Source organism: Phocoena phocoena, chromosome 13 (assembly GCF_963924675.1).
Source record: "Phocoena phocoena chromosome 13, mPhoPho1.1, whole genome shotgun sequence".
NCBI lineage: Eukaryota > Metazoa > Chordata > Mammalia > Artiodactyla > Phocoenidae > Phocoena > Phocoena phocoena.
The window spans coordinates 83,594,908-83,621,857 of NC_089231.1; the positions used below are offsets into that span (position 1 = coordinate 83,594,908).

The 26,950-nt window shown below is 48.8% G+C and overlaps 1 protein-coding gene across 1 annotated transcript; it reads right to left on the minus strand.

Moving 5' to 3' along the window:
• VPS37B (VPS37B subunit of ESCRT-I) lies at nt 1–24,735 on the minus strand. Its single transcript, XM_065890466.1, has 4 exons — nt 24,625–24,735; nt 3,321–3,492; nt 1,163–1,245; nt 1–504 (listed from the first exon to the last, which is right to left on the minus strand). The coding sequence occupies exons 1-4, from the start codon at nt 24,733–24,735 to the stop codon at nt 1–3; spliced, it is 870 nt and encodes a 289-aa protein (XP_065746538.1).
• Between the last annotated feature and the right edge of the window lie 2,215 nt (nt 24,736–26,950).

The window sequence follows — 26,950 nt, forward strand, 5'->3', positions numbered from 1 at the left end:
TCACTGGAGGATGAAGCCCGGCTGGTGCGGAGGCAGCCGGGGCGCGGGTCTCTGGGGCAGCGCCGGCGGGTACGGTGGCAACACAAACTGCTGCAGGGAGAAGCCCTGCTGTGCGGGGAGGCCCCCGCGCGGGGGCAGCGGTGGGCACTGCGCCACTGGGTGCGGGGGGCCCTGTCCTGAGCTCAGGGCGGCGGCGAACGGCGTGGCTAAGCGTCCCGCAGGCACCAGGGGCGGTGGGGGAGGGATGCGCCGAGGCACTGCGGAGGGGGGCCCGCTGGCCTCCGGGGAGGGGTAGGGCAGGGGGGCAGTGGGCGCTGGCTCGGGCACCCTGGGGGGCAGTGGGGCCGGCGGCAGGCCCTGCGGAAGTCTCTGCCCCTTCAGCACCATCTCCTGGAGCTTCTCAATTTTAACCCTTCGCATGTGGGCCAGTTTCCGCTTGCTCTGATAGACATCGATGAAGAGGTCCAGGGGAAGCTCTCCGTCGAGAAACTTCTCTGCCATGTTCTGGAGGAGCAGGAGAAAGCCGGTTCACGGGGCAGGTCAGCCATGAGGACACCCATCCCTTCCCTGTCCCCGGCCGCTCCTGGTGCCCCACCTGGGCCAAGCGAGCGGGAAGAGAGGTGCTGGTCCCACCTGCCGGACAGACGGCGGGCCTGGGGAGAGCCCGCCTTAAGGTGAGGGGCCCGAGCTGCTAAGCCCCTGGCCGAGACCAGCGTTTCCCTCCCTCCACTGGCTGCGCCCTGCCAGCCCCACACGGTCAGCAGGACAGAAACTCGCTCGCGCCAACGAGGGCCACCCCGCCCGATGGTTCCTCAGAGCACTCGGCCTAGTCCGGTGAGGCTACAACCACACAACTTTGGACTCTGACTCGTTTCCTTACGGCTCAGCGAGGCTTAAGCCTCGGGTGCTCAGCTGGTCGTGCCCACAGGCTCTGCCCGGCCAGCTGACGCAGACAGGACGGGCTCCGATTCACAGTGTAGCGTGCACCCCTCACCTGAGGACCAGACCGCCCCCGCTGCCTCCCTGGCCCCCAGGCTGGCGCTCTCCCCAACCCACGGGCTGGGCTGCCCACTTTGCGCAGCCGGCACGCCTGGCCCTGGGGGAACTGGGCCCAGGCCCAGGTAACTGCCCTGGGGCGTCCCGCTGGGCTGGCTGGATTTACCTCGGTGTCCTCCTCGATCTTGGCCCCTTCCGCCTGCAGAAGTGCTAACAGGGTCTCCAAGGAAGCGCTGCTGGACTGTTTATCTGGAAGAAGCAGGAGGCACGAGAGCGTGAGGGGCACTGGCACACCCTCAGAAACCACCATGACCCCCAGCCCCTCAGGACAACACGCCCCCCCAGTCTCCTCCCCACTTCCCTTTCGAAGAAAGAGTGTACTTTCGCTGGACAGGTGACAGGAGAGTCACACCTACTGAGCTGACTTTCCAGGAAGCTGAGAGGAAAGGCCGTAACGGCAGCTGGCGTCACCCTCCCACCTCACAATACAGGGGCGATGACTGAACGTGTGACCCAACCTTGCAACCTAACCCTGCAATTCACCCTATAATTTATTTCCTTTGGAGTTCTGAGTGATAATTTACATAAATACATAAAGTATACACATCGTAAGTGCACCACCTGAATTTTTACACATACAAACCCCACCACCATGACCCAGACTGGGATACGGAATGTTTGCAAAGGCTCCCCAGGCCACTCCCAGAGGTGCTGACCTCCACTACCCAAGAGTCCTGCCTGCTTCTGAACGGCACACAAGTGGAATCACACAGTATGTGCTCTGTGCTGGCCTCTTGCGCTCAATACCACGTCTCTGAGACCATCCGTGTTGCTGAACGCATCAGCAGTCCATTTCTTTCCGTGCTTTGTGGCACTGAAAGTTGTGTAAGTGTCACAACCGACCCATCATTCTGTACAAGGACACTTAGACTGTTTCCAAATTTGGCTCTCACAAGGCAAGCTATAACGAACATTCTTGTGTGCTTTTGTGTGTGTGTGTGTGTGTGTGTGTGTGTGTGTGTGTGGTACGCGGGCCTCTCACTGCTGTGGCCTCTCCCATTGCGGAGCACAGGCTCCGGACATGCAGGCTTAGCGGCCGTGGCTCACGGGCCTAGCTGCTCCGCGGCATGTGGGATCTTCCCGGACCGGGGCACGAACCCGTGTCCCCTGCATCAGCAGGCGGACTCTCAACCACTGCGCCACCAGGGAAGCCCATTGTGTGCATCTTTTGATAGACATGAGTGAACGTTCGCTTCTGTTGGGGAGACACCCAGCAGTGGAACTGCTGAATCATAGAGCATGCCTACTTTTCACTGTAGCAGGTGCTAACAAGCAGCTTCTCCAATTCTCACTCCTCCCAGCAATGGAAGAACCGCGCATCCCCACCAGCACTGGTGTTGCCAGCCTTTTCACCTTTACTCGTTCTGGTCGGGTGTGTTACAGCGCATTTTTACTGCAGTTATACAGATATAGGAATCATGGTATCGGACGTCACTGCACACTTCACTGAAGGGGGTGATTTTTTTAACCTTCTCTCTCCTTTTTTTTTGGGGGGGGCTATGCCCCTCAGCTTGTGAGATCTTAGTTCTCTGATCAGGGATTGAACCCAGGGCCACGGCAGTGAAAGCACTGAGTCCTAACCACTGGACCACCAGGGAACTCCCCTTTTAACCTTCTCTTAATCTCAGTTTCCTTGGAAGCTACCCCCAATGCACTCAGGCTTCAACAATAGTCAATGCCTGCGTCACTTCATAATGGCTGCAAAGTAAAGTGTGACATTAAAATAAAGTATTCCAGTGATGAATATTTTTCAACATTAACTGTGAGGGCGTAACTTCAAGGATAAAACATTAGTTGTATATCATAATTCAGAAAATTGCCTTTTTTCTATAGTGTTTGGAAAAGGTAGTCTTGTTTAAAAAGTAGTCAAGGGCTTCCCTGGTGGCACAGTGGTTGAGAGTCTGCCTGCCGATGCGGGGGACACGGGTTCGTGCCCCGGTCTGGGAAGATCCCACGTGCCACGGAGCGGCTGGGCCCGTGAGCCATGGCCACCGAGCCTGCGCGTCCGGAGCCTGTGCTCCACAACGGGAGAGGCCACAACAGTGAGAGGCCCGCGTACCGAAAAAAAAAAAAAAAAGTAGTCAAGTCTCTTCTTCTAAATTACTGACACAATCCTATATATAAACTATTTTTTCACAGCAGTAATGACTGTCTTAATCTGAAATTGTTCCATAATAACATTTCTTTCCTGGTTAGTGCAACAGCTTGAAAATGCAACCTTCCCTCAGCTCTTTATTCTTGAAAGATCACCCTAAAAGAGTTACCTAATTTGGTCTTTTTTATCTGATAGGCTTCAAAGAGCACCTGGAGTTCCTGGTATTTTTGGGTCAAACGTGCTTTCAGAGAGTCCAGCTGGGGCTGGTAGAGAAGGTTTCCTTCTGCCAGGCTCCGGTTGCTGGCCAGCGTCATTTCTTTGTTAAGTTGAACGTTCTGCGTCTGCAAAGACCATACAGGGTGATGAGAACCAGCGTGTGAGCCCCGAGCCCCACCCCCGGGGCCACCGCAGCAGCTTCCGTTTGGCTGGGCAGCTGCCCCCATCCCAACGCCAGCCCCGATTTCTAGTTTGGACGCTGCTCCCGTTCTTAAAGAGCGAGACCACTTCCTCTCCTTCAGGCCTGCAGGACGGGCTTTGTCCCAGGACCTGCTGAAGCTTTTACCCCAGGAGCTGTGCTGTGACCGGAATTCCTTACCACTGCCATTGCGCTCTTAGGAGCGAACGGCTCTAAAGATTTAGAGCTAGAGTTTTCCAAAACGAGTTGCTGCTGTTCCAGAGAAGCGAAAGAATCACTTTTTATCAGAGGAGGGCCAGTTGGCATGGTGTCAATTCAGGCTTAGTCGTCAGGCTTTGAGATCAAACGTGAAAGCCCGAGACCCTGGGAAGGAATCCACTCAGGGGCCCTGTTCTACTCTGTCCCTACGCCCAACACCAGCTCTTCACGTCTGAGCAGAGGCTTGAGCCTCCCCAGCTCCTGACCGCTGGTCCATCAGCACCGCTGATCCAAAGCTGGGGGCGGGGATTTATCTGCCCGACAGGGGTCCTGTGCTTCCGGGGCGGGGGGGGGGGGGGGGGGGGGGCGGGCACAGGTCACGTGTGGGTGGAGAAGCCCGCCTAGACCTCAGGGGTGAGAGGGGTTAATGCGAGGTCTGAGAAAAGGTGAGGAAGTCCTAATGAAACGTAACCAGAAGTACATTGAATAAAAAAGCAAAAATACCAACGTGTCTTACTTCTAGTTCAGCCCCCTTTCCACTTGCTGCTGAGGGCTCCTCCACGGCCTGCAGCCACCTCGCTTTCCGGACTTGAAGTCTTATTTGCCCCCGTTTCTCTCCAAAGCTCTCCGTCAGCCCCACACCAGCCATCCTGCCCTCCCCTTGATATTTTCTACACCCCACCCCACCCAGGCTATTTTCTCTGCTACTTCCTTCCTCTTGCTCGTCTGACTGTAGGTTCCTGGCCTCGCTGCCTCCGCTTCAACCCCTCCCCCTCCAGCCATACCCTTTGGCGCTAGTGCACAATTCCCAGCACGCGTGCACGCACACACACACACACGCACGCACGCGAGAACAAAGAAAGAGCCTTGGATGCAGGTCTCTAGCAGGAGGCCCTGACCACCGAGTGGGGGGCTCCTCTCCTCAGCAGACACATAATCTGCGTCTCTCGCACGGCCCACAGGGTAGGGCCCTCAAGATTAGGCTCAGGGTAAAGCAAAATTTAAGTTAAGATAGAAAATTAAGCCTCTAGCTCAATACTATAAAACTAGCACGGTGGAAATACCCTCCCCTCTCTCACTGCTGCTTTCAGCCAGCAAGGACTGTGAGGGCTGGAAGGACCTGGTTTAACTGGGTTCCTGGTCCTGCAGACTGTGGAGGGGTCCTGGGGGGCTCCCAGCACCGCCCCAAGCCCTACCCACAGCAGCTCGGCCTCCAGGTACATTGCATCCAGAGGTCCTGCAGAAGAGCCTTTCCTTCGATTAAGCCATTTAAGGGAACATACAAGCCAACCATTGCACAGCCACCCTGGAAAACAGCTCGGCAATTTCTTTCAAAACAAAAGAGGTAACTACCTTACCATCCAGAAATTGTACGCCTGGGCACTTACTCCAGAGAAATGAAAGTGTGTGTTCACACAAGCCTGCACATGCGTGATCAGAACGGCCGTCTCTGTCATCAAAAGCTTGAAGCCACCCAGGTGTCCTTCAGCAGGTGGACGGCTAAGCGCAGTACTACACCCACACCGTGAGCAGGAAGAGTGGGCTACTGAGACACGTGCAACTTGGACGGAGATCCAGGGGACAGGCTAAGCGAAAGAAACAAACCTGCCCAGAGGGTCACAGGCTCCAAGATTCTGTGTATACAACATTCTTGAAAGGACAAAACTACAGAAATGGAGATGGATTCGTGGTTAGGGGTAGGGAAGTGACTGTAAGAGGCGACAGAAAGGCTCCTCATGGCCACGGTGCCCTGCTCTGACCATATCTGTGTCAAAATTCTGGCTTGGGAGTGGACTAGAATTTTGCAAGATGTTGTCAGTGGGGGAACCCGGGTGAAGGCTATGCAGGATCTCTGTGTTATTTCTTACAGCCGCATGTGAATCTACAATTATCTCAAAATTTAAACTTTAATTATAAATAAATAAAACAGACTATTGATGAGATCTTTTGCTCCGACTGGTCTCATCTGATGGACGGGAAGGGGCAGGTATTCAAGGCCACCCTCAGGACCCACTGCCCCGCGCATGCCATCATTCTGACTCAATCAGTTCTGTGTTCAATAAACACTTACTGAGCAACTGTTATTTGTCAGGCCCTGAGTGAGGCCCAGAGAATTGAGAGGAACAGGCACCCTCCTATTCTCAAACTGAGAATCAGCGAAAATGGAGCCGAACTCGTCAGGCCCTGACCTCTGAGCCCTGGGGTGACCTGGTCCTCACTCGCCCCGTCCCAGCAGTTCTGAGAACCAGCCAAGCTCTCCCTGAGCAGGCCCCTGGCTCCGCCTCACTGCCCGGCCCCAGCTGAGCACCCTGTCCGCAGAGGCCTCCCTGGCCGTCCTCGCTAAGCCAGCAGCCGCCCTCTGTCACAGCACCTGTTTCCTTCCTGCCACCAATGGCAACCAGTGAGCACTACGTCTGTGCGTCCACTCACTGTTACCCCCTCTGGGTATCCTGTCATCTGTGGTGTGCCAAACAGCCAGCACACAGCAGCCACTCAGCAAGGATCTGCTGAATCAATCAGAGAGACCCTCTCATCCCCTAAAAAGCCAGTCACTTGAGGATACATCTGGCAAACTAGGTAGGTAACAAAACGCAGAGTCAAAAAGAAAAAAACCATGAGCTGTGCTTGCCAAGTAACAAATGCCCCGAATCTTTTATGCAACAGACGGGCTCCCGTAATAGAGGAACCCTTGGGGACTGTGATGGAGGGTCTCACTCGTCCTGGATCTAAGGGCCATCCGATCAGGAGTTTCCCCAAGTCTTCAGCGCAGGCAGACCACAAGCACAGGGGTCCCGAGGGGCCACTGGAAAGGCATCGCGTGAGGGAAGTACACCATCCTAGCACCGCCAAGTGCCAGCCTACCGCGGGGGTTCTCAGCATCAGCTGAACTACCTGAAGGCAAGGGGGCCCAGCCCAGCCCCAGATGAGCCCCATTCTCTAGGAGGGGACCCAGGCCTAGAGAGTGTCTTCAAAGCCCCCAGGTGATCCTTGCCTCACCGTTCCACCCTAAAACATATCTACGAATAAAGCTTATTCTCTTGGGGTCCAAGTCAGGTCAGAATCACTTCTCCTCCAACATGTCATGCACCGAATGCAGAGGCAAAATAAAATTCCAACCAATGCAGACGACCGTCACGCTGGCTGTACTCTTTCTATCCCCGGGTGCTCAGATGTTTTTACAAGACTATCAGGAAATTCTCAGTGGCCACCCAGGGCACACCCGCACCCTGTCCAGGTGGACAGTGGAGACAGTGGTGGCAGGAGCAGTGGCCAGGGCGTAGGCTGAAGTGGGGAAAAGCCTCTGATAAAGCTCTTCCCGCACAAGCATCGGGGCCCAAACACGCCTGTGATGCTGCATTAGAGAAAGACCTTCCTCCCCAACGTTCCTTTTCATCATCCCAGTTGAGGAAAACTGGGAGGAAGCAGCCAGACTTGTTCTATCGTTTGCAAAGGACTCGGGGGACCCTGCACACCACACTCAGCAAGGCCTAAGTGGCAGCCACCCTGGATGACGTGCAGTCTGACTCCCCAGCCCCTGTCCTACTGCTCCGAGGACCCGTGCGAGAGGAGGCCTCTTGCGGAGCCATACGCCCTGAAATTGAAAACTGGGTCCCAGCCTCTTGATGGTTTCTCATGATTCTTTTTCTTAACCACAGAGAAATCTTTTCAGGAAATAAACTCTCTGTGGTAATGAAACATTTTTATAAATGTACTCAGTTTCACTTCAGTTTCCTTTTCTGTTCAAAATCAAAGAAAACTGAGATGTGTGATAGCATTTACAGTAAGATCCATTTATACAGTGATTTCTGCCCATCTGTCCATCCGTGAGCAGGGCTGTCTGAACGGATGGTCAGCCAAAGCTAACAGCAACCTCTCAGTGGTGTGACTTTTTTTTTTTACTTTCCTCTTTCTACTTGTGTATAGTGTTTGAATCATTTATAATAAGCATGTATAAATTTATAGAAAGTAATTATGTTTTAATTAAAAAAAAAAACCTGTTAGGTATTAGTAGAACCAGAAGGGCAGAGGCTCTAGGGACATAAGCTGCCTTTGTTTACAACAAACAAAAAACCAAGGTCTTTTACATATACTTGTCCAGGCAGAGTGGGAGGCTTATATCACTATATGAGGTTTTCACAGAATGTACATTCTACCTCAAATGCACAGGTCATTATTTATTTGGGTTGGGGGAGTGTGGAAGAAAATAAAGTTGGTGAGGAGGAAAACAGACATAAACTCCCCTCTGCATGACACACGCAGTAGTTACAATTGAGAGGCACTCGGGGCCAGGACGGGGGCCTGCCTGCGCCCCACTGTCCAGAGCTGGGTCAAGGTTTGGGTCTGCAGTGGATGTTTTCCAAACCAGATGCTTCCACAATGTGAAGTTCTGATTTAAGCTGGCCTGTCTGCCCCTTCAACTATAATTATAACTGTGCCTTCCTATAAACACTACAATGGGCAAATCTGCCTATGTTTCCAAGCTAAATCTTTTATGGAAAAATACTCAGAGTAGTCCCTTACTCCCCCTTTACACTATAATATAATCCGTATCATAACAAAGTAAATGACATTATTGAATTATGTTAGCAAATTTCAACAAAATAGATGGAAATTCTTGATCGTACTAAAGTTCTTTAAATGCTCAAAACCCAGTAAGGACACGGGAACTAAGATAAAAACACAGGTTTGGGGGATGTCCCTGGCGGTCCAGTGGTTAAGACTCTGCGCTTCCATTGCAGGGGGCACAGGTTCGATCCCAGCTCAGGGAACTAGATCCCCGCATGCCACGAGGTGCAGCCCCAAAACAAAACAAACCAAAAAACACAGGTTTGCCCTCTCACCTACTGCGATGCTAACAGGCCTAGTATTTGTACAAAGTAAAGGATCCCATTTTATTTAACAAGTAAACATTCAGTCTGGTAGATAAAACACTCCTCACCAACAACTTTGCTCGAGCCCCTGCGTATAAAGCCCCTCCTCAAAGCCCTGCCCTGGCTGTGGCTCGGGACCTTTTTCGACTCCGAGAGCCGCAGGAAAAGCTACACACGCTCTCACTCCCTGATCGCCGGGTGCTCTCTGAGGCACAATTCACCGCTCCATCCATCCCTGTTTAAGTGTTCGGCTCGGAGCTGAAATGCACCAGCCCCGAGGGTCTACGCCCACCATCTCCTTGTAAAGAACACCTTTACTACACGCCCCTCGACTCCCCCAAGCTGAGCGCCCCCTGTTGCGCCAGAGACCCAAATGATGTAACTGAACTGGCTTTCCTTCAGCGCACAGCGACAGCTGGGCTCTCTTCTGTGGCCTCACAGAGCACACCCCTGGCTTTACTCCGAATTGTAGTTCACGGTGCTTGTCCGTTCATCAGTTTATTCATTCATCCAAAAAAGGATCTTCTGAGGCACTGTTACGCGCTGACCCTGGGCAGGGCTGGCGATGGACACGGGTGAACGAGGCAGGCCGGACCCTGCCCTCGCGGAGTGCCCCTCGACTGAAGACAAATTAAACAAAGTCACACCAACAGCTATCACTGAATCACAATGGCGTTTTAACTCTCCTGCGAGTGACGGATGCTTGTAGTGGGATGAATGGTGGCTCCCCAAAAGAAATGTCCACATTCTAATCCCTGGAACCTGGGAATGTGACCTTATCTGGGGAAAGACTCTTTGCAGATGTAATTAAGTTAAAGAAGGCAAAGGCCATCCTAGATTACCTGGGTCGTCCTAAATCCAATGGCAAGTGGGTTTATACAAGACACACAGAGGAGAACACATAGAGGAGAAAGTCATGTGAAGACAGAGGCAGGGAATGGAGTGATACGGTCACAGGCCAAGGAGGCCAGCAACACCAGAAGCTGGAAGAGGCAAGGAACGGATTCTCTCCTAGAGTCTCTGGAGGGAGCATGGACACCCCTGATTTAGGACTTCTGGTCTCCCGGATTGTGAGAGAATAAATTTGTCTTGTTTTAAGCCACCAAGTTGTGTAATGTGTTATGGCATCCAGAGGACTTAATCCAGGCCTGGAATCTTCCACCTCTCCTTGAGATCCACTCTCCATCCTGCTCTGTGCCCCAGGGGCCAACTGGCTGAACCACATCCACCACTTAGGCCCCTTGCCTTCTGGTTCTAGCTGGATTCAGCGATGGGGACTGAGGGTGGGACGAGGAGGGGGTTCTCTGGGTCCCCTTCCTCTGGGGTCGCTGTAGGTGACCAAGTCCCCCACCCCAATCAAAAGCAGCCACCTCTCTCGTTCTCCACACCCAGCTCCATCCCTCAGGCCTGAGGCTGAGAAGTGCACACCTGTGGCCCGTTCTGCACCAGCCCTGGGGGAGTCTGAGTGCCCTGTCTCGCCAAAGGCCTGACTGACAGAACTGGAATGGCTTTCCCCAGGAAATACAACGACGTCTGAGCCCACGCTCACCCTTCTGATGAGAACATCAGGCCCCTTAAGAGGAAAACTGAGCCCTGTTCACTCCCCGATCCCCAGAACCCAGCACAGTACCCAGGCCAACACATGCCTGCTGCTAAGTATGTGTCCACCTCAGTCTGGAGGACGCTTATTGCTGGGCCTCAGGCCACCACCTGCCAGCTGTTAAAACCTTGCTAAGCTGTTCTGAAGATTAGCTTCTTTGAATGTTTATAATAAATGTTTAAACAGTAACATCACAGATGAGTGCTCGTTATTACAACCAACCAGGTGAAACTATCCGCACCCCTGCTTTACCACAGGAGTGATCACAGTTTGGAAAAAAAGCATAAGGGGAAAAAATGAAGATTATGACAGCGATTGCTCTAAAGCGAAACTACCCATTACTGCGTAGACATCAGACGCGCAACACCCATGTGGAGACTCATTAGAGGCGGGTAGAATGTGGGAGTAATGTTTATGATTGTGATGGCCTGGAAGCCACAATACTTTACACATCTTTTTTTTTTGTTTAAGTCACTCATGAACTCCAGCACCTAGACTACGTACGGCTCCTAACAGCCACCGCAACGTGCTCCAACACAGCGGCTTGCGCATTTCATTCATTCATTCAAGAAATACTTAAGAAGCACCATGACGTGCCAGGCTCTGGGGGAACAACAACCAGAACACAGCCTGTCCTGAGCATAAGTCTCCGCGTCACAACCGCCAGGAGATGGGCGGTGTTCAGCTCACAGGGCCTAACTCCAGAGGGCACCATTCACCCTGTACTGCAGCCTGCAGCCCTGACTGCATTTGCTATTCAAAGAAAAGGCTCAGGGGAGGACATATGTATATGTACGGCTGAGTCCCTCTGCTGTACACCTGAAATTATCAACATTGTTAATCAGCTATACCCGATACAAAATAAAAAGTTTAAAAAGAAAGGTTCAGGGGGGAAAAAAAATCAAACAGATGCGAACTTAAAGATTTAAGTAAGACAACTTACTGGTGGTGACGTGACAGCTTCACTCTCGCCAGCACCTGACACAGTTCAACAGTATCTGTGAACATTTCTGGAGTTCTCACCGCGTGCTTGGCACTGTGCCACGCATTATAGCTCCTTAATCCTCTCAGCGAGGGTGAGACAGATTTGTCCCCATTTTACTCAGGAAAAAGGAAATGCAATCTTTGGGAGGTTTAAGAGATCACCGAAGTCACAAGTGCCAGGAAGTAACTCCAGAGGTATGACATTAAGAGTTAGGGTATTCTGTCTCCAGCTGTGTTTTCTACAGGATTACACCACGAATTACGCCACAGAACCTACCCGACTACACAAAACCCAGTCTACCACCACTTCTCTATTTTCAAGTTCCAGTAATCACCTAAATTTCATTTCTATTTATGCCTCTCATGTACCCTTTTATTAGGATATTTCAAACACAAAGCAAAAGCAGAGGTAAGTATAATGAATCCCCGTGCGCCCTTCTCCCAGGTTCAGCAATTAGCAACATTTGCCAGTCTTGTTTCTTCTGTACTCCCCACTTCTGGGGGGGAAGTATTTTAAAGCAAATCTCCGCATAATATCATTTCACCGGTAAAAACTTTAATATGTATCTTTAATGGGCAAGAACTTCATGACTCTAACTACAATGCTGTAACTACACTTACTAAAAGTTCTTTAATTTCATCTTTTGTATGTATTGGCTTGAATTCCTCTGAGCATTCTGCCTCATCTGTTTGAGTATAGGAAATAATTTACATAGGAAAAGCAGGATGAATGTTTGATTTCGCCACCCTTCCACTTTTAAAGCCAACTTTTAGAAGATTTAGTGCTCAAGCAACCTCCAAAAACGACCAATAAGCTTTTTCTGGAGGTGTCATTATTAAGTAACAAATTTTTAATCAGCTGTAGTCATTAATCTTCCTAATGCTCAAATTGTCCGTGGCCAGTGGGAGACACTTTGAGCTGGCTCTTAGGCTGACACACCCCAGAGGTTTGACAGCTGCCCTGCTCTCTGGTAAAACAAGATGTCCCAGACCAATCTGTACATTTGCTGCCCCTAACTCAGGTGGGTCCTTCTCAAAGAAACACTGGTTCCTTTTGGTGGGAAATTCATTTTGATTTTGATACTTTCCTCTCCAAATAAAATTAAATAGAAAGTTATATATAATACAAAGATACAGAATGAAAGAAATCTTAGCCTTTTACTTTCCACTAGAAAAGTTCAGGTTGCATTCAGACTTTAAACATAGCAGGCTTATGGATTAGGTGATAAAAAGGTTGGCACGCATTCAGCCAGGTTAACCTCGTTTCCTTTTGTTGTGCTACACCTGATCTAGTTCACCAATTAATTTTACAATAGATTTCACTAAAGTCACATGCAATTTGAGTTTGGGCTTTAATACTAAAGGTTAGGTTATCAGAAAACCCAAATTCATCTTCCATTCAGTGAAAAGACCTTCCCAGTGATGCACTCATTTCACCAGTCTTCCATTTGAAGGCGGGCTTTCAGGTGAAGCCTGTAATCCAAGCCTATAATATCCCAGAGGTGACCTGTAAACACAACCCAACGTGGCTTGATTCAATCCAAATGTTCCCTGAGTTTCTATGAGAAAACTTAACAGTTGCTGAGTTGGACTGTTTAACATGCTAAAAAAATTAAGGATATGAAAATACAAAAAATCCAGTGAAAGAACTGTAGAACATTATGAAGCTGTTCTAAAATACGACCATCTCGTGGGCTGTGTGAAACCATCTCCAAGGCTACAGCCTATTCGGGAAAGTAAATGTGCCAGCTGCTTACCAAACGTTCCACTGAAACAACCACTCAACAGAACATATTAGATTAATAAAGACTGCTACTTCTGATGGCAGATATCAAAATCCTTCTTGTTGAGAGAAACCTGCTGTCCTCAGAAAGTAGCAGACACTCGACCAATCCCTTCCATATGGAGCTGACTCCATCTTAAAAATTAGTATGTTACTCACTGTAAGTGCAACTGACCACAGGAAATGCAAAAAGCTAGGCTTGAAAATAAACGGACTCGCCCCAGGGAAGAAGTGGTCTCAGCTACACAGGATTTGATTGTTTTCTACTTCTGGCTGGCACAACATACCAGGGTGTTCCCTTGTATTTTTTTTTTTTTCCTAGAAGACGTATTTCCTAATATTCAGTGGGGGGGGGGGGGGGGGGGGCGGATAGGACAGGACGACTACGACGACAAGATCTGTCCCACTTCCTGGACTTGTGTGGATAATAAATGTTACCTTCCTACTATCACTGGCCTTGTAACTCCTGGGGACTCTGCGTGGAAGAAGGGATGAGGAGCAGAAGGCAGGATGGGGCCCAAACTGAACACGATGTCACCTGCCTCTGTCCCTCATCTCCTAAAAGCAAGGGGCTTGTCACACCTGGCCCCAGCCTAGTCCTACAGAATCAGAATCTCACAGCAGTTGAGCCAGGACACAGAGAAGCCCTCACTTCATATAATCAGAACCAGTCAGCTGCTGGTTAACTGAGCAGTTTGGTTAAAGCAGTAACTCACTAAACACATAGAATTTTAAAGACCTATCCATTTTTTTCATTTAAAGCAAAGGTCCTTTCTTAGAGAAAGGGTCCACTAGCTCGATTTCCAGAAGTTCTTTGCCTAGACCACACCCTCTCATGTGGGGAACCTGAAGACACTGGACAAGCAAGATGAGAGCAGAATCCTTCTGGAATACTAGAAAGCTTTTTTTCCTAGTGAATCACCTTATAATAACTCTTTCCAAAGCACTCAACTTACAGTTTTCACTCTCTCTTTTCACGCACGGTTCCTCGGTTGCCATAGTACTTAATGAAATCATGTAATTACTGTAACAAAATCAGAATGAGGGACTTCCCTGGTGGTGCAGTGGTTAAGAATCTGCCTGCCAATGCAGGGGACATGGGTTCGAGCCCTGGTCTGGGAAGCTCCCACATGCCGCGGAGCACCTTAGCTTGTACGCCACAACTCCTGAGCCTGTGCTCTAGAGCCCGTCAGCCACAACTACTGAGCCCGTGCGCCACAACTACTGAAGCTCACACGCCTAGAGCCTGTGCTCCACAAGAGAAGCCATCGCAATGAGAAGCCTGCACACCACGAAGAAGAGTAGCCCCCACCCACTGTAACTAGAGAAAGCTTGCACGCAGCAACGAAGACCCAACGCAGCCATAAATAAATTAAATAAATTTCAAAAATTAAAAAAATATATATCAGAATGAACAGGTCTGAGAGAAAACACACGTGACTCTTGGTAATCACGCAACTGTGGCGTGGGAGCAGAAATGCCTGAGCATCTAATCGTGATTGGCGGGGGTGGGGGTGGGGAGAGAAGCATCAATCCTTATATTTGATGAAGGGCATGGAGAATGCCAATTACTGGAACACTTTAGTTAAGTAGAGGGAGGTCAATTAATAGCTTCCACCGTAATTTAAAAATCCAGATCCCTCCCCCCCTCCCCAAAAGAAAGCAGCCTACAGAAGACAGAATTTCTAAACTTTGCTTTTCTTATTAGTAGTTTCTTGCCAAGACAACCAACCAAAGCGTTCACTTGTTTAGTGAGAGCTTTGGGGTTTTCTCCTCTTCACCACAAACTACAAGAAAAGCATGTATGAGAGTTTTCTGGGAGAGTCTTTACACAGGTGCAGATAAGAAAATGCCTATCCAGGTAGATCCCAGATGTATATCAAGACAACATCTTTTGACAATTTTGCTTTTACATTTAAAATACATCATGACATGAACTCTCCAACACCTGACAAGAATTCAGTTTGATAAAAGTTTACTCTCACATGACTGAAATTATTCATCTTCTATTCAGTATGAGAAAATGCTATTCCAATAACGAGGTTTTTTTTTTAGTCTGTGGGTAGAGAAAGGGATTAGTCAAAGGAGAATGAGTTACTCTAAATTACTCTACTTAAATTTCACAACAAAAAAACTGCAATTATAAGTGATGTAGGGAATAAGATGTTCTAACTAAAATAATTGCCTAGATACTTAAGACTGACTCATTTTCAAAAAAATTAAGTGTTGATATTTTAACAGATTTATGCTCAAAGATGTTAACCGCAATATAATTTATGAAAGCCAAAAAACCCAGTACCTAAATATCCATTAATAAAGGACTAGGGCTTCCCTGGTGGCACAGTGGTTGAGAGTCCGCCTGCCGATGCAGGGGACACAGGTTTGTGCACCGGTCCGGGAGGATCCCACATGCCGCAGAGCGGCTGGGCCTGTGAGCCATGGCCGCTGAGCCTGCGTGTCCGGAGCCTGTGCTCCGCAACGGGAGAGGCCACAACAGTAAGAGGCCCATGTACCGCAAAAAAAAAAAAAAAAAAGAAAAAAAAAAAAAAAGAAAAATAAAGGACTAGTCACATAAATTGTGTCATACCCACATGATAAAATACCATAAGCCACTAAAAATGTCATGTAAGGATCTTCTGACAAAAAATAAGAAAATGCCCAGAGCATAAATTTAGATTAAAAACAAGTCAAAAACTCTACATGCAGAATGATCCTAGTGGTAGAAAACACGTAAAGAAAATGTATAAAATGTTCAACAGTGTTTATCTGAGCAGTGGTATTACATGTGATTATATTTTTCTTCTTTATAGTTGTATTTTTAAATTTTTCTATAATAAACATGTTAAAAATGTCATTTTTTAAAGGTTTGATCAATTAGGATCAGAAATCTTAAATCTTTTTTTTAAGAAATCTTAAATATACTTCCTTGCTTTATTTTTTTTTAATTAATTAATGTATTTATTTTTGGCTGCACTGAGTCTTCATTGCTGCGCACGGGCTTTCTCTAGTTGCGGTGCCTGGGCTTCTAATTGCTGTGGCTTCTCTTGTTGCGGAGCATAGGCTCTAGGTGCGCAGGCATGTGGGATCTTCCCAGACCAGGGCTCAAACCCGCGTCCCCTGCATTGGCAGGCGGATTCTTAACCACTGCATCACCAGGGAAGTCTCCTTCCTTGCCTTCTTAAACAGAGCACATGAAAGCACAAAGGACAGCCTCTGATGAGACAGAATCATCAATATCAAGTAACTACAGTGGGTCTATGATAAACCAATATCCCTGGACCATGGAAGCAGATGGATACATTTATGTCCTTAAATAAGCATTTGCCCAAGTGTGCCCCAGGGAACCTGGCCGCCCCAGACTGAGTTCTGCCATGGAGTAAGTGTGGGAAATACTACAACACACACTAGCTGTAAGAACCAAACCAAACAAAGCAAAGCAAAACAAAACCCCTCTTATTTCAGCAGATTCCCCAGATTTCTTGCCGAGAGAGCCCTCTTTCTGTAATTGCCATTAAGAATCCCAGAATTAGGGAAGCACTACCCTAAACCAGCCTCAGCCACTTCATTCACAGCCGCCACAGCGTCATTTACTGGCGTTTATCATGGTCACGCACTGTGTTCCACAGTTTACGAACATTATCTTATTTAATCCTCCAAAGTCTCATAAGGACGGTATTTTAATTCTCCCCTTTTAAAGATGAGGAAACCAATATTTAGAAAGGTTAATCCGTGTCCGAAGTCTTCTAACAACCCAAATCCTATGCTTAACAGCTGATCTTACATTTTGGGTGCAGCTTCATTTATTTCTGGATGGTGTAATTGGCTCTATTAGTTTTTCCCTACACCCTTTAAAAAATCTGCCACTGACAGATTAGCCATGTTGTTATCTGAATTGTGTGCAAAGCGAGACTCAGCAGGCTGTGCAATGAGTCTGGTGTAAGCCTCCAAGTCAAAGGGTCTGGCTGCCTGAAAATCTTTTTTCTCAATCCTCTTTCAGCTTCTAACTGATCTCCCCGCTTTCTGGTCTTACCCCTCAAATCCATCCTCTCCTGGCTGCCTGAATCATCTACATAAATCGCCAAGTATGACTACACCACTCCCTGGTTTAAAATCCCCCAGTGGCTCCCTCTGACTGGAGAGTGAAGCCCAAGCTTTCTCAGGAAACATGGGGCTGTCTGGTTTCTGCCCGCCTCTCCGGACTCGTTCCCCCCACGCCCTGCCCTGGCCCCTCCAGCAAGGCCTGCAGTAGTCCTGTGCACACCATCTCTGCTTCTTTCCTCTGTGCCTCCGTTCATGCAATCCAGCCCCATGCCTGGAAGCCCTTCTCCCTCATTACCTGGTAAACTCACCCTTCCAATCATAGCTCATGAGTCATCTCCTCCAGGAAACATTCCCAAGGATCTCCCTGAGCCCTGCAAAGGTTCACCACGGCTCCCTCCCACTAGGGCGTGTCCTCACCCATACATTGAAACTGGCTTTTGCATACCTGCGAGATCCTAAAAGATGAAAACTCTGTGGCTGAGCGGTTTCACAACCCGTGCCCCACACCCCACGCCCCACAGCAAGGTGTTCCATAAAGGTTGAGTAAATGAATCAACTTACCCTACCTCAGCTGTGCTCACATTAATGAAAGCCGCTGTCTGATGGCAAACACCAATTAGCACTTACTGTCCCTCTGCCAACCTCAGCCCTGGGCTATGGGTGTGAATATAACCTCAAGGTGCCATTAGCGAACCTTGGAGATAATGTTTCTTTCAAATCAAGTCTTTTATTAACTATGACACTGCTTGTAATATAACAACTATTCAAACATCTGCTCTTCACATGCGCTCTTTGGTACAATGAACAACGTTGCTCACGGTTCCATGAGAAATGCGTTGAAAAGCTTTCCCCAGACATACTGGCAAGGTAACCTACTGACAACAAAACTACATCTGCTGCTCTATTTTCACTCTTCCCTATGAAGTAACTCTACAAAGAACTTTCCTCTGTCTTTGTACCACTGGGTAAGATGGTTTTCCTGAATAATGATGGGATGTGAAAACCCCACACAGCTGAGGAAGGAAATAAACCAGCTAGAACTCTTGCCCCAGCATGTTCTGAGCCTCAGCGATCACATCTGTGAGCCGCGGCTGACGCACAGGTCGTTAGAGACACCCCTGCACTGCTACCTGGCATGATCCCCACAGCAACATTCCGCTACAAATACTGTGATAAAAGCCAAACCTACAATGAGGCTGGCTTAGCTCAAGAGCACCTCAATTCTGCACACGACAATGAGGCTCAACCAGTGCAGCCTGTTTCTGGGTTCCTCCTGACTAATCTGTACGGTACAGGCACTGCAACAGGATGTCAACTTGTCTGTAAAGTCGAGTCATCGGACCCGTGTCCTTCCATGGCACCTCTTTCCTTCTCCCAACCCAATTACTCCTAATGGCCTTTCAAACTTCTATATTCTCCTTGACTTCAACAAGTGCTTGGACGAAGTCAGCCCCCGAATTTGTATCTCTAAGCAAACCATCCCCCTGAGCTCCAGAACTGCACTCAGCTGCCTGCCGGACGATGTCACATAACTGCCCTGCTTGTCCCCCACACCCAGGCTACCACGGTCTCAAGGATCCCCTCTTCCCTCCTCCAGCCTCGCTCTGGCCCACCCTCTCACTTCCACTCAAAGCCCAGCTACCTCCACTCACTCAGTAGCACTAACTGGGCACATCCTGTGCGCCAGGCATGTGCTAGGTGCCAAAGACACAAAGATAAACGTGATAAAATGGAACCCCCAGGCCAGTCGGGGACACAGGGAAGCAAGGGACTTACAAAATGTGTCTCAAATTCCACCGAGGAGGCATACCAAGAGGCCAAGGGACCGTGTGTCTGGGACTGAGGTGGGGAGAACATTTGGAAGGCAAAGCTGATGGGGTCCCTGGGTGGGCAGGGGAGGGGGATAGACAGCTCCACAAGGGCACCATGGTGTGAAGGGGTCCAACCAGCTGGTCTGCATCTCCCCTCCCAGAACTCCAGCTCAAACTCAAATCCTAACCTCTTCTCACCTGCCCTTCTGTTTCCACCTCTGACATGGTCTTCCTGAACCTCCCCAGGCCAATCCAGCCCCTGCTGCCAAAATATTCTTCCTAAAGTGCTCTTCTGATCGCATTGCTGCTCTGCTCCAAAGAGTCACAGAAACTCAGTGCTGCCAAAGGAACCGCCATTGAGTTCTCACCTGGCTCTCCGCCTCGCCAGCCTTATTTCCTATCACTTCCCTTCACACTAGCAAATCTGATCTGGTAACTCAACGAGTCATAAAACCTGTCCCGTGCTTTCCTGCTCAGTACCGTGCTCAGGCTGTCACTCCTTCGTGGGTCCCCACTTTGGTCAAAATACTACTCAGAGAAATAAATACCTAATTCAAGACAGTGGCTCCCTGGTGGGTGGGGAATCACGTTCCGGATGGAGCACAGAGGGCTCTTCCCTGGCTTGGTCGTGTTTTCTTCCAAAGCCGCTTGCAGGTACACAGATGTTTCTTGTATCATTCTACACCCTCGTATAGGAATTACTGTATTCGATCATTTATTTTCTTAAATCTTACTTGCCTATCAAAGTCCATCTCTTGCAGTAGGAACCTAACCTAACCAGGAAGCCTCTCATCTGACCTTCAATGTCATTTACAATTCACATGTGACCTTTTTCTTATTCTCTCTCTCTCTCTAAAAAAACAAAAACAAGAAAACTGTGGTGAAATATACAAAACATGAAACTGACCCCTTTAGCCATTTTTAAGTGCATGTTTCCTGCAGTGTTACATACACTCACATTGCTGTACCATCATCGCCACCATCTTTTTCATCTCCCCAAACTGAAGCTCCCTACCTCTTATTCTCTCTTGTATTGATGTCTGTGTACTTGGTTTCTTTCCTAAATTATAATATAGGGATTATACGCTATTCATGCTTCTATCCCTTATAATGCCTCGCACACAGTAGGTGCTCCACAGCATTTAAAGGAAATGGAGTCTCTTGAAATGGCAGAAAGGACACTATGCATTCTATTTTTGGCAATACTACTGAATAATAACAACTTAATGAGCGTTCACTCTGTGCCAATACCATGATAAACATCTGTTTTGGGTTTTTTTAAGATTTATTTATTTATTTGTTTCACTGGTTGGTTGCACTGGGTCTTAGTTGCGGCACGTGCGCTCCTTAGTTGCGGCATGCATGTGGGATCTAGTTCTCTGACCAGGGATAGAACCCAGGCCCCCAGCATTGGGAGCAGGGGGAGTCTTATCCACTGCGCCACCAGGGAAGTTCCTATGATAAGCATGTTAAAGGCTTATCTCACTTAGTCCACCCAACAGCCCTCAACCCTATGGAGTAGCTTACTGCTATTATCCCCTTTATTTTCAATGAGGAAGCTGCAATTGGAAAGACTGAATACTTGCCAAAGGTCACATTGTTGGTATCAAAAGCCAGTTCTGTACTATACCACCCCCACTGCACTTCTGATCAATACAAAAGAAGGAGACAACAACTACATGAAATAAGGGATCGGATTTCACCTAAGACTGTCTAACAATTCTGAAAATCTCTTTAAAGAAAGGGAGCTAGCCTCTACTGACTTCACCTGCTATTCTACTTCGCCTCACACGAACCTTAGAAGGCAGGCATGGTTACCATCCTCACTTTACAGGGGAAGCAGAGTTTAAAATAAGTCACAAAATTCTCAGGTTCTTTAAAAAGTCAGATAATACTGGATTTCAGAAAATATTCTGGGGCATAGTAATTTTTTGTACAAGCGTTAAAGTCATGGGTCCATGGAAGAGAAGTTCTAAACATAAAAGTTGAAGCCTTTATATATACAATAATGATTGTACAACAGGAACAGAGACAAACTCCAGTAGCAGACACTCAAAAGGGTTTTAAATCTTAGCTTCTAAAAACCAGTCCCACCAGTGTTCAGAGCTTGAGGAAGCAGTCCCTGGTCGGTACATTTCAATGAGCCATTGTGATTCACCAAGTAGCTTCGCAGCCCCACACAAATCACACCAGAACACGCCTTAGGGAAACAGCTTCTTCCAGACCAGACTCTTTACTTTCCACAAAACAATCTATTTTTCAGACCCTCAGAGTTTTTGCCTGTGGGCAGTTTCACTTGCCCCAGGAACAAACATCCAGAATTTGAATCCTTAGTGAATCATTAGTTAACACCAACCAATCAGCATTTCCTCAGAAAGCACACGGGGAGCAATGACCCAGGAGGTCCCGTTTAGCTGCCTAATCCCCTAAGCGACAGTTCCTTTTAAGGGAGTGCCCTGCAAGTCCAATGGGGTTAATGTGGACCGAGAAAGGCACATTCCACTGCCATGTAAAAATAACTTTAAATAAAAATAAAAACGTGTACATAACAAACATCAGCCCAGAGCACAAGGGAAGAACCTACAACCATAGGGATGTACTACATTTAGAGAGCTGCATACAGACAGGAGGAACAGGAAAAGAGAAACCCACGGGCAGGGAAAATGAGAATGTCTGCAGCTCCGGCATGATTTGAATTTAGTCTCGAGCTGGACTAAAGCTCGGATACCACAATTAAAACAAGGTAAGCGAAGCATAGTGCACAGCTGTACTTCAGCCTAACAGTGAATGCCTTCAAAACCCAGCCACACTTCCCAGCCGCCACAAAACAGCCCCTCAGGCTTGAAGAAGCCTTACTCTACAATTTAAAACACTTCCTTCGGCCAAAAAAAAAAAAAAAAGCCTTTGGTTCAGGGTTAAGAGATTCTTCGCTGTGCAAGCGCTGTTCCATTTACTGTCTCATTCTAGTCCTACTGAGATACATAATCCTTTTGACCACAGAAAGGTAAATGTTTCTTAGGCTAATACCAAATAAAAATTTACTTTATAGATTCTTGGGATAAGACCCTATTAACTGGTCAGGATGATCTGTACGCAGGATTGCCAGTAATCGCTCTAAAAAGAGAACTACAAATTACTAATTGCAATTACTTCTTTATTAAACACTAACTGCATGCCGTGTCAAGGACTTAACGTGCACTCTTTCACATAATCCCCACATCAACGCTAAGAATATTTTCATATATCCTTCCCCAGCAGAGGCTCACAGAGGTGAGGTGACCTGCCTGCAGTCACACAGCTGGGCAGTGGCCAGGTCTGGCCTGGAGTGTAATGATTCCAGAGCCCGAATGTTCTTTAACACCAGATCATAAATGTGCCATTTGGTCAAGAGTGGACAGTTCACAAAGTATTTTCTTCTACGGTGTCTCACAGCCATCCCCAAATAAACCAACACACAAGATTAGTAGCTGAGTGAAACTACCATGGTCAGAATTTTGGTTGTTGACATCACACCAGTTCCTTCAGAAACGCACCACACACGATCAGGGTAACAGGACTTGCAAAGGGGGACCGTGGCTAGGTGAGCTGCCTGGCTAAGGTATTTCGGTCTTCACGTTCAGTTTCCTTGTTCTAAAAGCAGTACACCCTAAAGAACAAGCTTCTGCTGAGTAACTGAACTTAACCGTGTGGTCTAATGAAGAGGACCTGGTCCTCAGTGTTTCTATAGGATACTCTGGTATGAAGGTCACCTTTAACCCCCCCCCAAAAAAAATCCTGCTAGATTAATTTGCCTTTCCCTTTAAATAGTAACCTCCAGTTTCTCATGTAGCGGAAACAGGTGAAGCCGGAGTCAGCCGAATGACCTGACTCCACAATCTTCCCTCCACTAAAAAGCAGTTTACTTCTATTAATGTTCTACTAATATAACTACAGTACTCTGTTCTGAAACTGGATAGTCACATATAATAAAATAACTTGTAGGCAGTGTTACCCAGTAGAGAAACATACCTATCATTTTATTATTAAACTAGAAAGATGCCTGCTGACAATCGACAAAAAGGTCTCCTGGCAACTGAAAAGCAGAGAAACTAAGCAAAGATTTTCTTTCTTTGGAGACATGAAACTCTCATTCAGTCAAGAAAGATGGATTTTGTCACTTATTCTTCTCTAAAAAGGAAAGCGCCACATGGAGACCATAAATAGGGTAAATTGCATCTCAGAGCAAGTTGTATGTGCCAAGTTGTTACAAAGCCCGGGAATACAAGGGGTGGATTAATGGAAAGACTGATACCATCTTACTACAGTGGCCTCTCTGTAGCTCAGGACAATGATCTGTTGAGGGTTTTCCAGTGATTTTCAATGTGCAACCTCCATACAAGCCCCCTTTTAAAGGGGCTGGCTCAGTGCTGAACAATCACTCCCTCTTCGGAAAGAAAGCCAAAAGCCCCCCCACAGGCTTCTGGGTGAGAAGCTCAGCCCTGTAGGCGTGGGAAGGCTCAGACTTCAGAGACAAAGGAGTAGGAATGGTAGATGGGCTGGGGAGAGCTGGATCGGCCTGGGTCCACCTGCCTGGAGAGGACCCAGACTCACAGGACTGGACTTTCAGGGAAAGAGTTCAAAAGGGCTGGGAGAAAAGGAGAAAAGAAAGCGCACATTGCAGACGCAAGAGTGAAGTCAGTTACCCCTGAGGACAAACCACGCCGCAAGGGATGCAGTGAGATATCCAGAAACAGCGGTGGCATGCCTTCCAGAGACTGGGCAGCCCTTCCACTATCAAAGAGGTGGGGCTTGGCCGTCAGCCCCCGACCTCCAGTTTATCTCCTCCCCCAAAACAGCTCTGATTGAATCCTCCTTGGCCCCAGCAAGGAAAGACACTGTGGGGCAAAGCTACCCTACTAGAATTACCACATTCCCTTCTTCCACAAACGGGGCAACTCTTACCAGAAAGGGCATCCTGCTGCCACCCTCAGACCCCTCCCACAAAACCCTGGAGAAGAGCCCCCTGGGATAACGCTGTTAAGGCCACTTCCAAATGAAGTCAGACCCTGGAGGGTCCCTCGGACACTCAGGATCCCTCAGATTCATGGACACCTCAAATCTTAACTGGGTAAGTCCGTGGCCTTGTGTCTCCCAACCCTGGAGACCTCTGCCCAACCCCAAAACCCCATCTCAGAACTACCTCTCAGACTTAGGTACAGACCCTCGGCCCCCAAATTCATATTGGAACCCCCAATCCTTTCCTAAGATTCTATCTAGCTAGTCCACTCAGCACCTCAAAACCTATTCTCAGACGCCAATAACTGCCTCAGTCCCCCTGTACCTCTCAAGCCCCCGCCCCCCGCCCAGGCCCTCTCAGTCCAGTTTCAGGCACCCGTAACCCTCAACTACCGTCCCCTCTACCCTCTCCAACCCAGTCTCGATCCCCCAATTCCCTCCTCGCCCCACCGGACTCAGCCACAGTCATCCACGTCTCCAAATGCCCATTCTAGGCTCTCTAATCCCTGCTCCACTCCCCGCCTCAGGACCCCATCAGCCCCCGCAAGCCCCGTCCCAGGACGCTTTTCCCAGCTCCGCCCCAGCCTCGGTCCCCTCACCCCCGACCCCGTCTCAAGAGCACCCCCCATTTCTCCTCCCAGTGCCCTCAACCCAACTTGAGGCACCGCGACCGCCTCCGCCTTGGGCCACCTCCAGCCCGCCGCCAGCCCCCGGCTCCGCGCGTCCCCCTCGAGGCCCCGCCGCCGCCGCCGCCTCGAGCCCCCGCTCGGCTCACCTCCTCCATCTTCTGCACCATCTCTGTCAGCTGCCCCTCGTCCTCCAGCAGCTCGTTGAGCTGCACCAGCGACAACCCGGCGAACCGGGCTTCGCTGCCGGCACCCGCCATCCCCGCGTTTCGGCTGCCGCCGCCGCCGCCGCCGCCGCCGCCGCCGCCGCCGCCGCCGCTCTGGCCGCCAGGCTCCGCGGACCGGAAGCACCGCCCCGAAGGCCCGCCCCCAGCGGGGGGGCACGTGACGCCAGCCCTTGGGCCGTGACGTCACCGCCGCGCGGGCGGGCGGACGTGACGTAGCAGCCTGGGCACCTGGCGGGAGGCGTGTTAGGGGCGGGGGTTGTCTGAGGAAAGGTACGGGGCTTCTAAGGGAAGGGAAAGGAACCTGGGGACGGGCTTGTGACCCAGTGAGCAGCGGTAATGATGTCACTGCGGCACAGGAGTGCGCGCCATGATGTCATAAGAGCCTTTCCCTCAAGGAAAAGAAATGCCTAGATTCATTTGACAAATATTTGTTGCGACCTACTGTGTGGACTAGGAATTGGGTATACAGTTCTGAATAAAATAAAAAGGACCCCTGCCTACATGGAGCTAACAGACGGGGAAGCAAACAAAAAAGTAAAATGGTTACAAATTAGGAGTGTACAAAGAAGGAAATGAATGCTGAAATAAGAGAATAATAGGAATACCTTTAGAGAGAGTAGTAGAAGATGGCCCTCTCAGAGAAGATATCTGAGGAGACCTGAAGGATGAGAAGGGCAGAACAAGCCACCATTCCTGTATGAAACCCAAGGCAGCAAGACCAGCATGTGCAAAGGCCCTGAGTCAGGACTAGCTTGGTACATTCAAGGAAGGGCAGAAAACCAGTATGGCTGAAGCATGGTGAGCAAGGACCCACGTGAGTGTCCCCTTCGCATCAACTCAGAGGAAGGTGCCTAGACATCCAGGTGGGCCAAGCTGTGCTCTTTCAGAAACAACATGATTTTGGGTGCCATTGCTCAATCTCCCCATCTATCTAGAAGCCTCTCAAGATCCAGGAGTTCTGGGAACTGTTAACCTGCTTTGGAATCTGCCACAGTTCTAGTTGGAAGAAAGCAAAATCTGAGGTTAACTATGACAGCTTCCTAATTTTACACATAAGGAAACTGAGGCCCTGGCAGGAGGAAGTTTTTGTTTTTTTCCAGAATCGAGTAAGTGGCAGCTCTCCTGGCTCCCAGACTGGCATCCGCCTCGCTGGCATCTTACGACACTGACCTTGACACATAACTCAGCACTGAGCACAGTCCAGGCATTCAGTAAACGCTTGTTGGCTGACTAATGAGCTTTGTGTATGAAGATATTTCTGCTCCGCCACCCATAGAGCATAAGGTCTGAGTTTCCTGCTCATACATTAGACGGGGCTGCACTGACCTGTTCTTTCTGTCCTAGCCCCTGTGACTGAGGGCACACATTTGTAGAAAATGAGCAAAATTAGAGGAAGCATTTCATACTGTCCGTAAACAAAAGTTTTTTATCGAGTTCAAAAAAGGGCACACGGGACTTCCCTGGCAGTCCAGTGGTTAAGGCTCTGCACTTCCAATGCAGGGGGCACGGGTTCTACCCCTGGTCGGGGAACTAAGATCCCGCATGCTGTGTCGCATAGGCCAAAAAAAAAGAAGAAATGGCACTCAGTTGTTTTCTTCCTTTGAGCTCCTGACACATGGTCCAAAACGGTGGCTTTGAGGAAGAAAGACCACAATAAAGAGGAAGGGAATGTAGAAACTCAAGTTTGTGGCCAGGGTAGTCACTCAGTTTTGTTTCGTTTTTTCTTTTCGCTTCAGGAAAAGTATAAACCTGCCAAACTGTGAATAGCAGCTATATTTCCAGGAAATTCTCACCCATGAGGCTTAAGACGTTGTCCAGAAATTTCTCAAATTCCCCACAGAAGGTAAGAATAAGGTTGGAGGGCAGAGCACTCCAGAATGTAGAGGGATGAAGTAACTCATCCAAGGACACACACCAAGAATAAGCCCGGCTCTGGATGGCACACCTGTATACAAGGGCCCCTAGAACGCTCAGTCCAGACCAGGTTCACAGCTCAGCCTTGCCCGGTCCTTTTACAAACCTTCTCAAACCTGCTTTCTGCCACCGACCTATTCGAGTCACACACCACTTCCTTTGTCAAATAGAGCAAACCACAGAAAAATCTTGTTTTCTCCTGCTCTAAAAAATTTCTCGTGGCACTTAAAAGTGGTTGAGAGAAGAAACATAAGAAAACATTGCATTGCTGTCAAACCCGTTGATTTAAATGCATGGTGAGCTTGTACATCACCCTCCCACCCTTTTTTTCTTT

What these genes read in the sequence shown, in the direction of transcription:
- VPS37B (XM_065890466.1), bottom strand. Translation starts at nt 24,735, where the DNA reads ATGGCGGGTGCCGGCAGCGAAGCCCGGTTCGCCGGGTTGTCGCTGGTG. An exon ending in GATAAAAAAGACCAAATTAG is followed by an intron (nt 1,246 to 3,320) that starts GTAACTCTTTTA and finishes TGCTTCTTCCAG; the next exon opens with ATAAACAGTCCAGCAGCGCT. An exon ending in AGATCGAGGAGGACACCGAG is followed by an intron (nt 505 to 1,162) that starts GTAAATCCAGCC and finishes CTGCTCCTCCAG; the next exon opens with AACATGGCAGAGAAGTTTCT.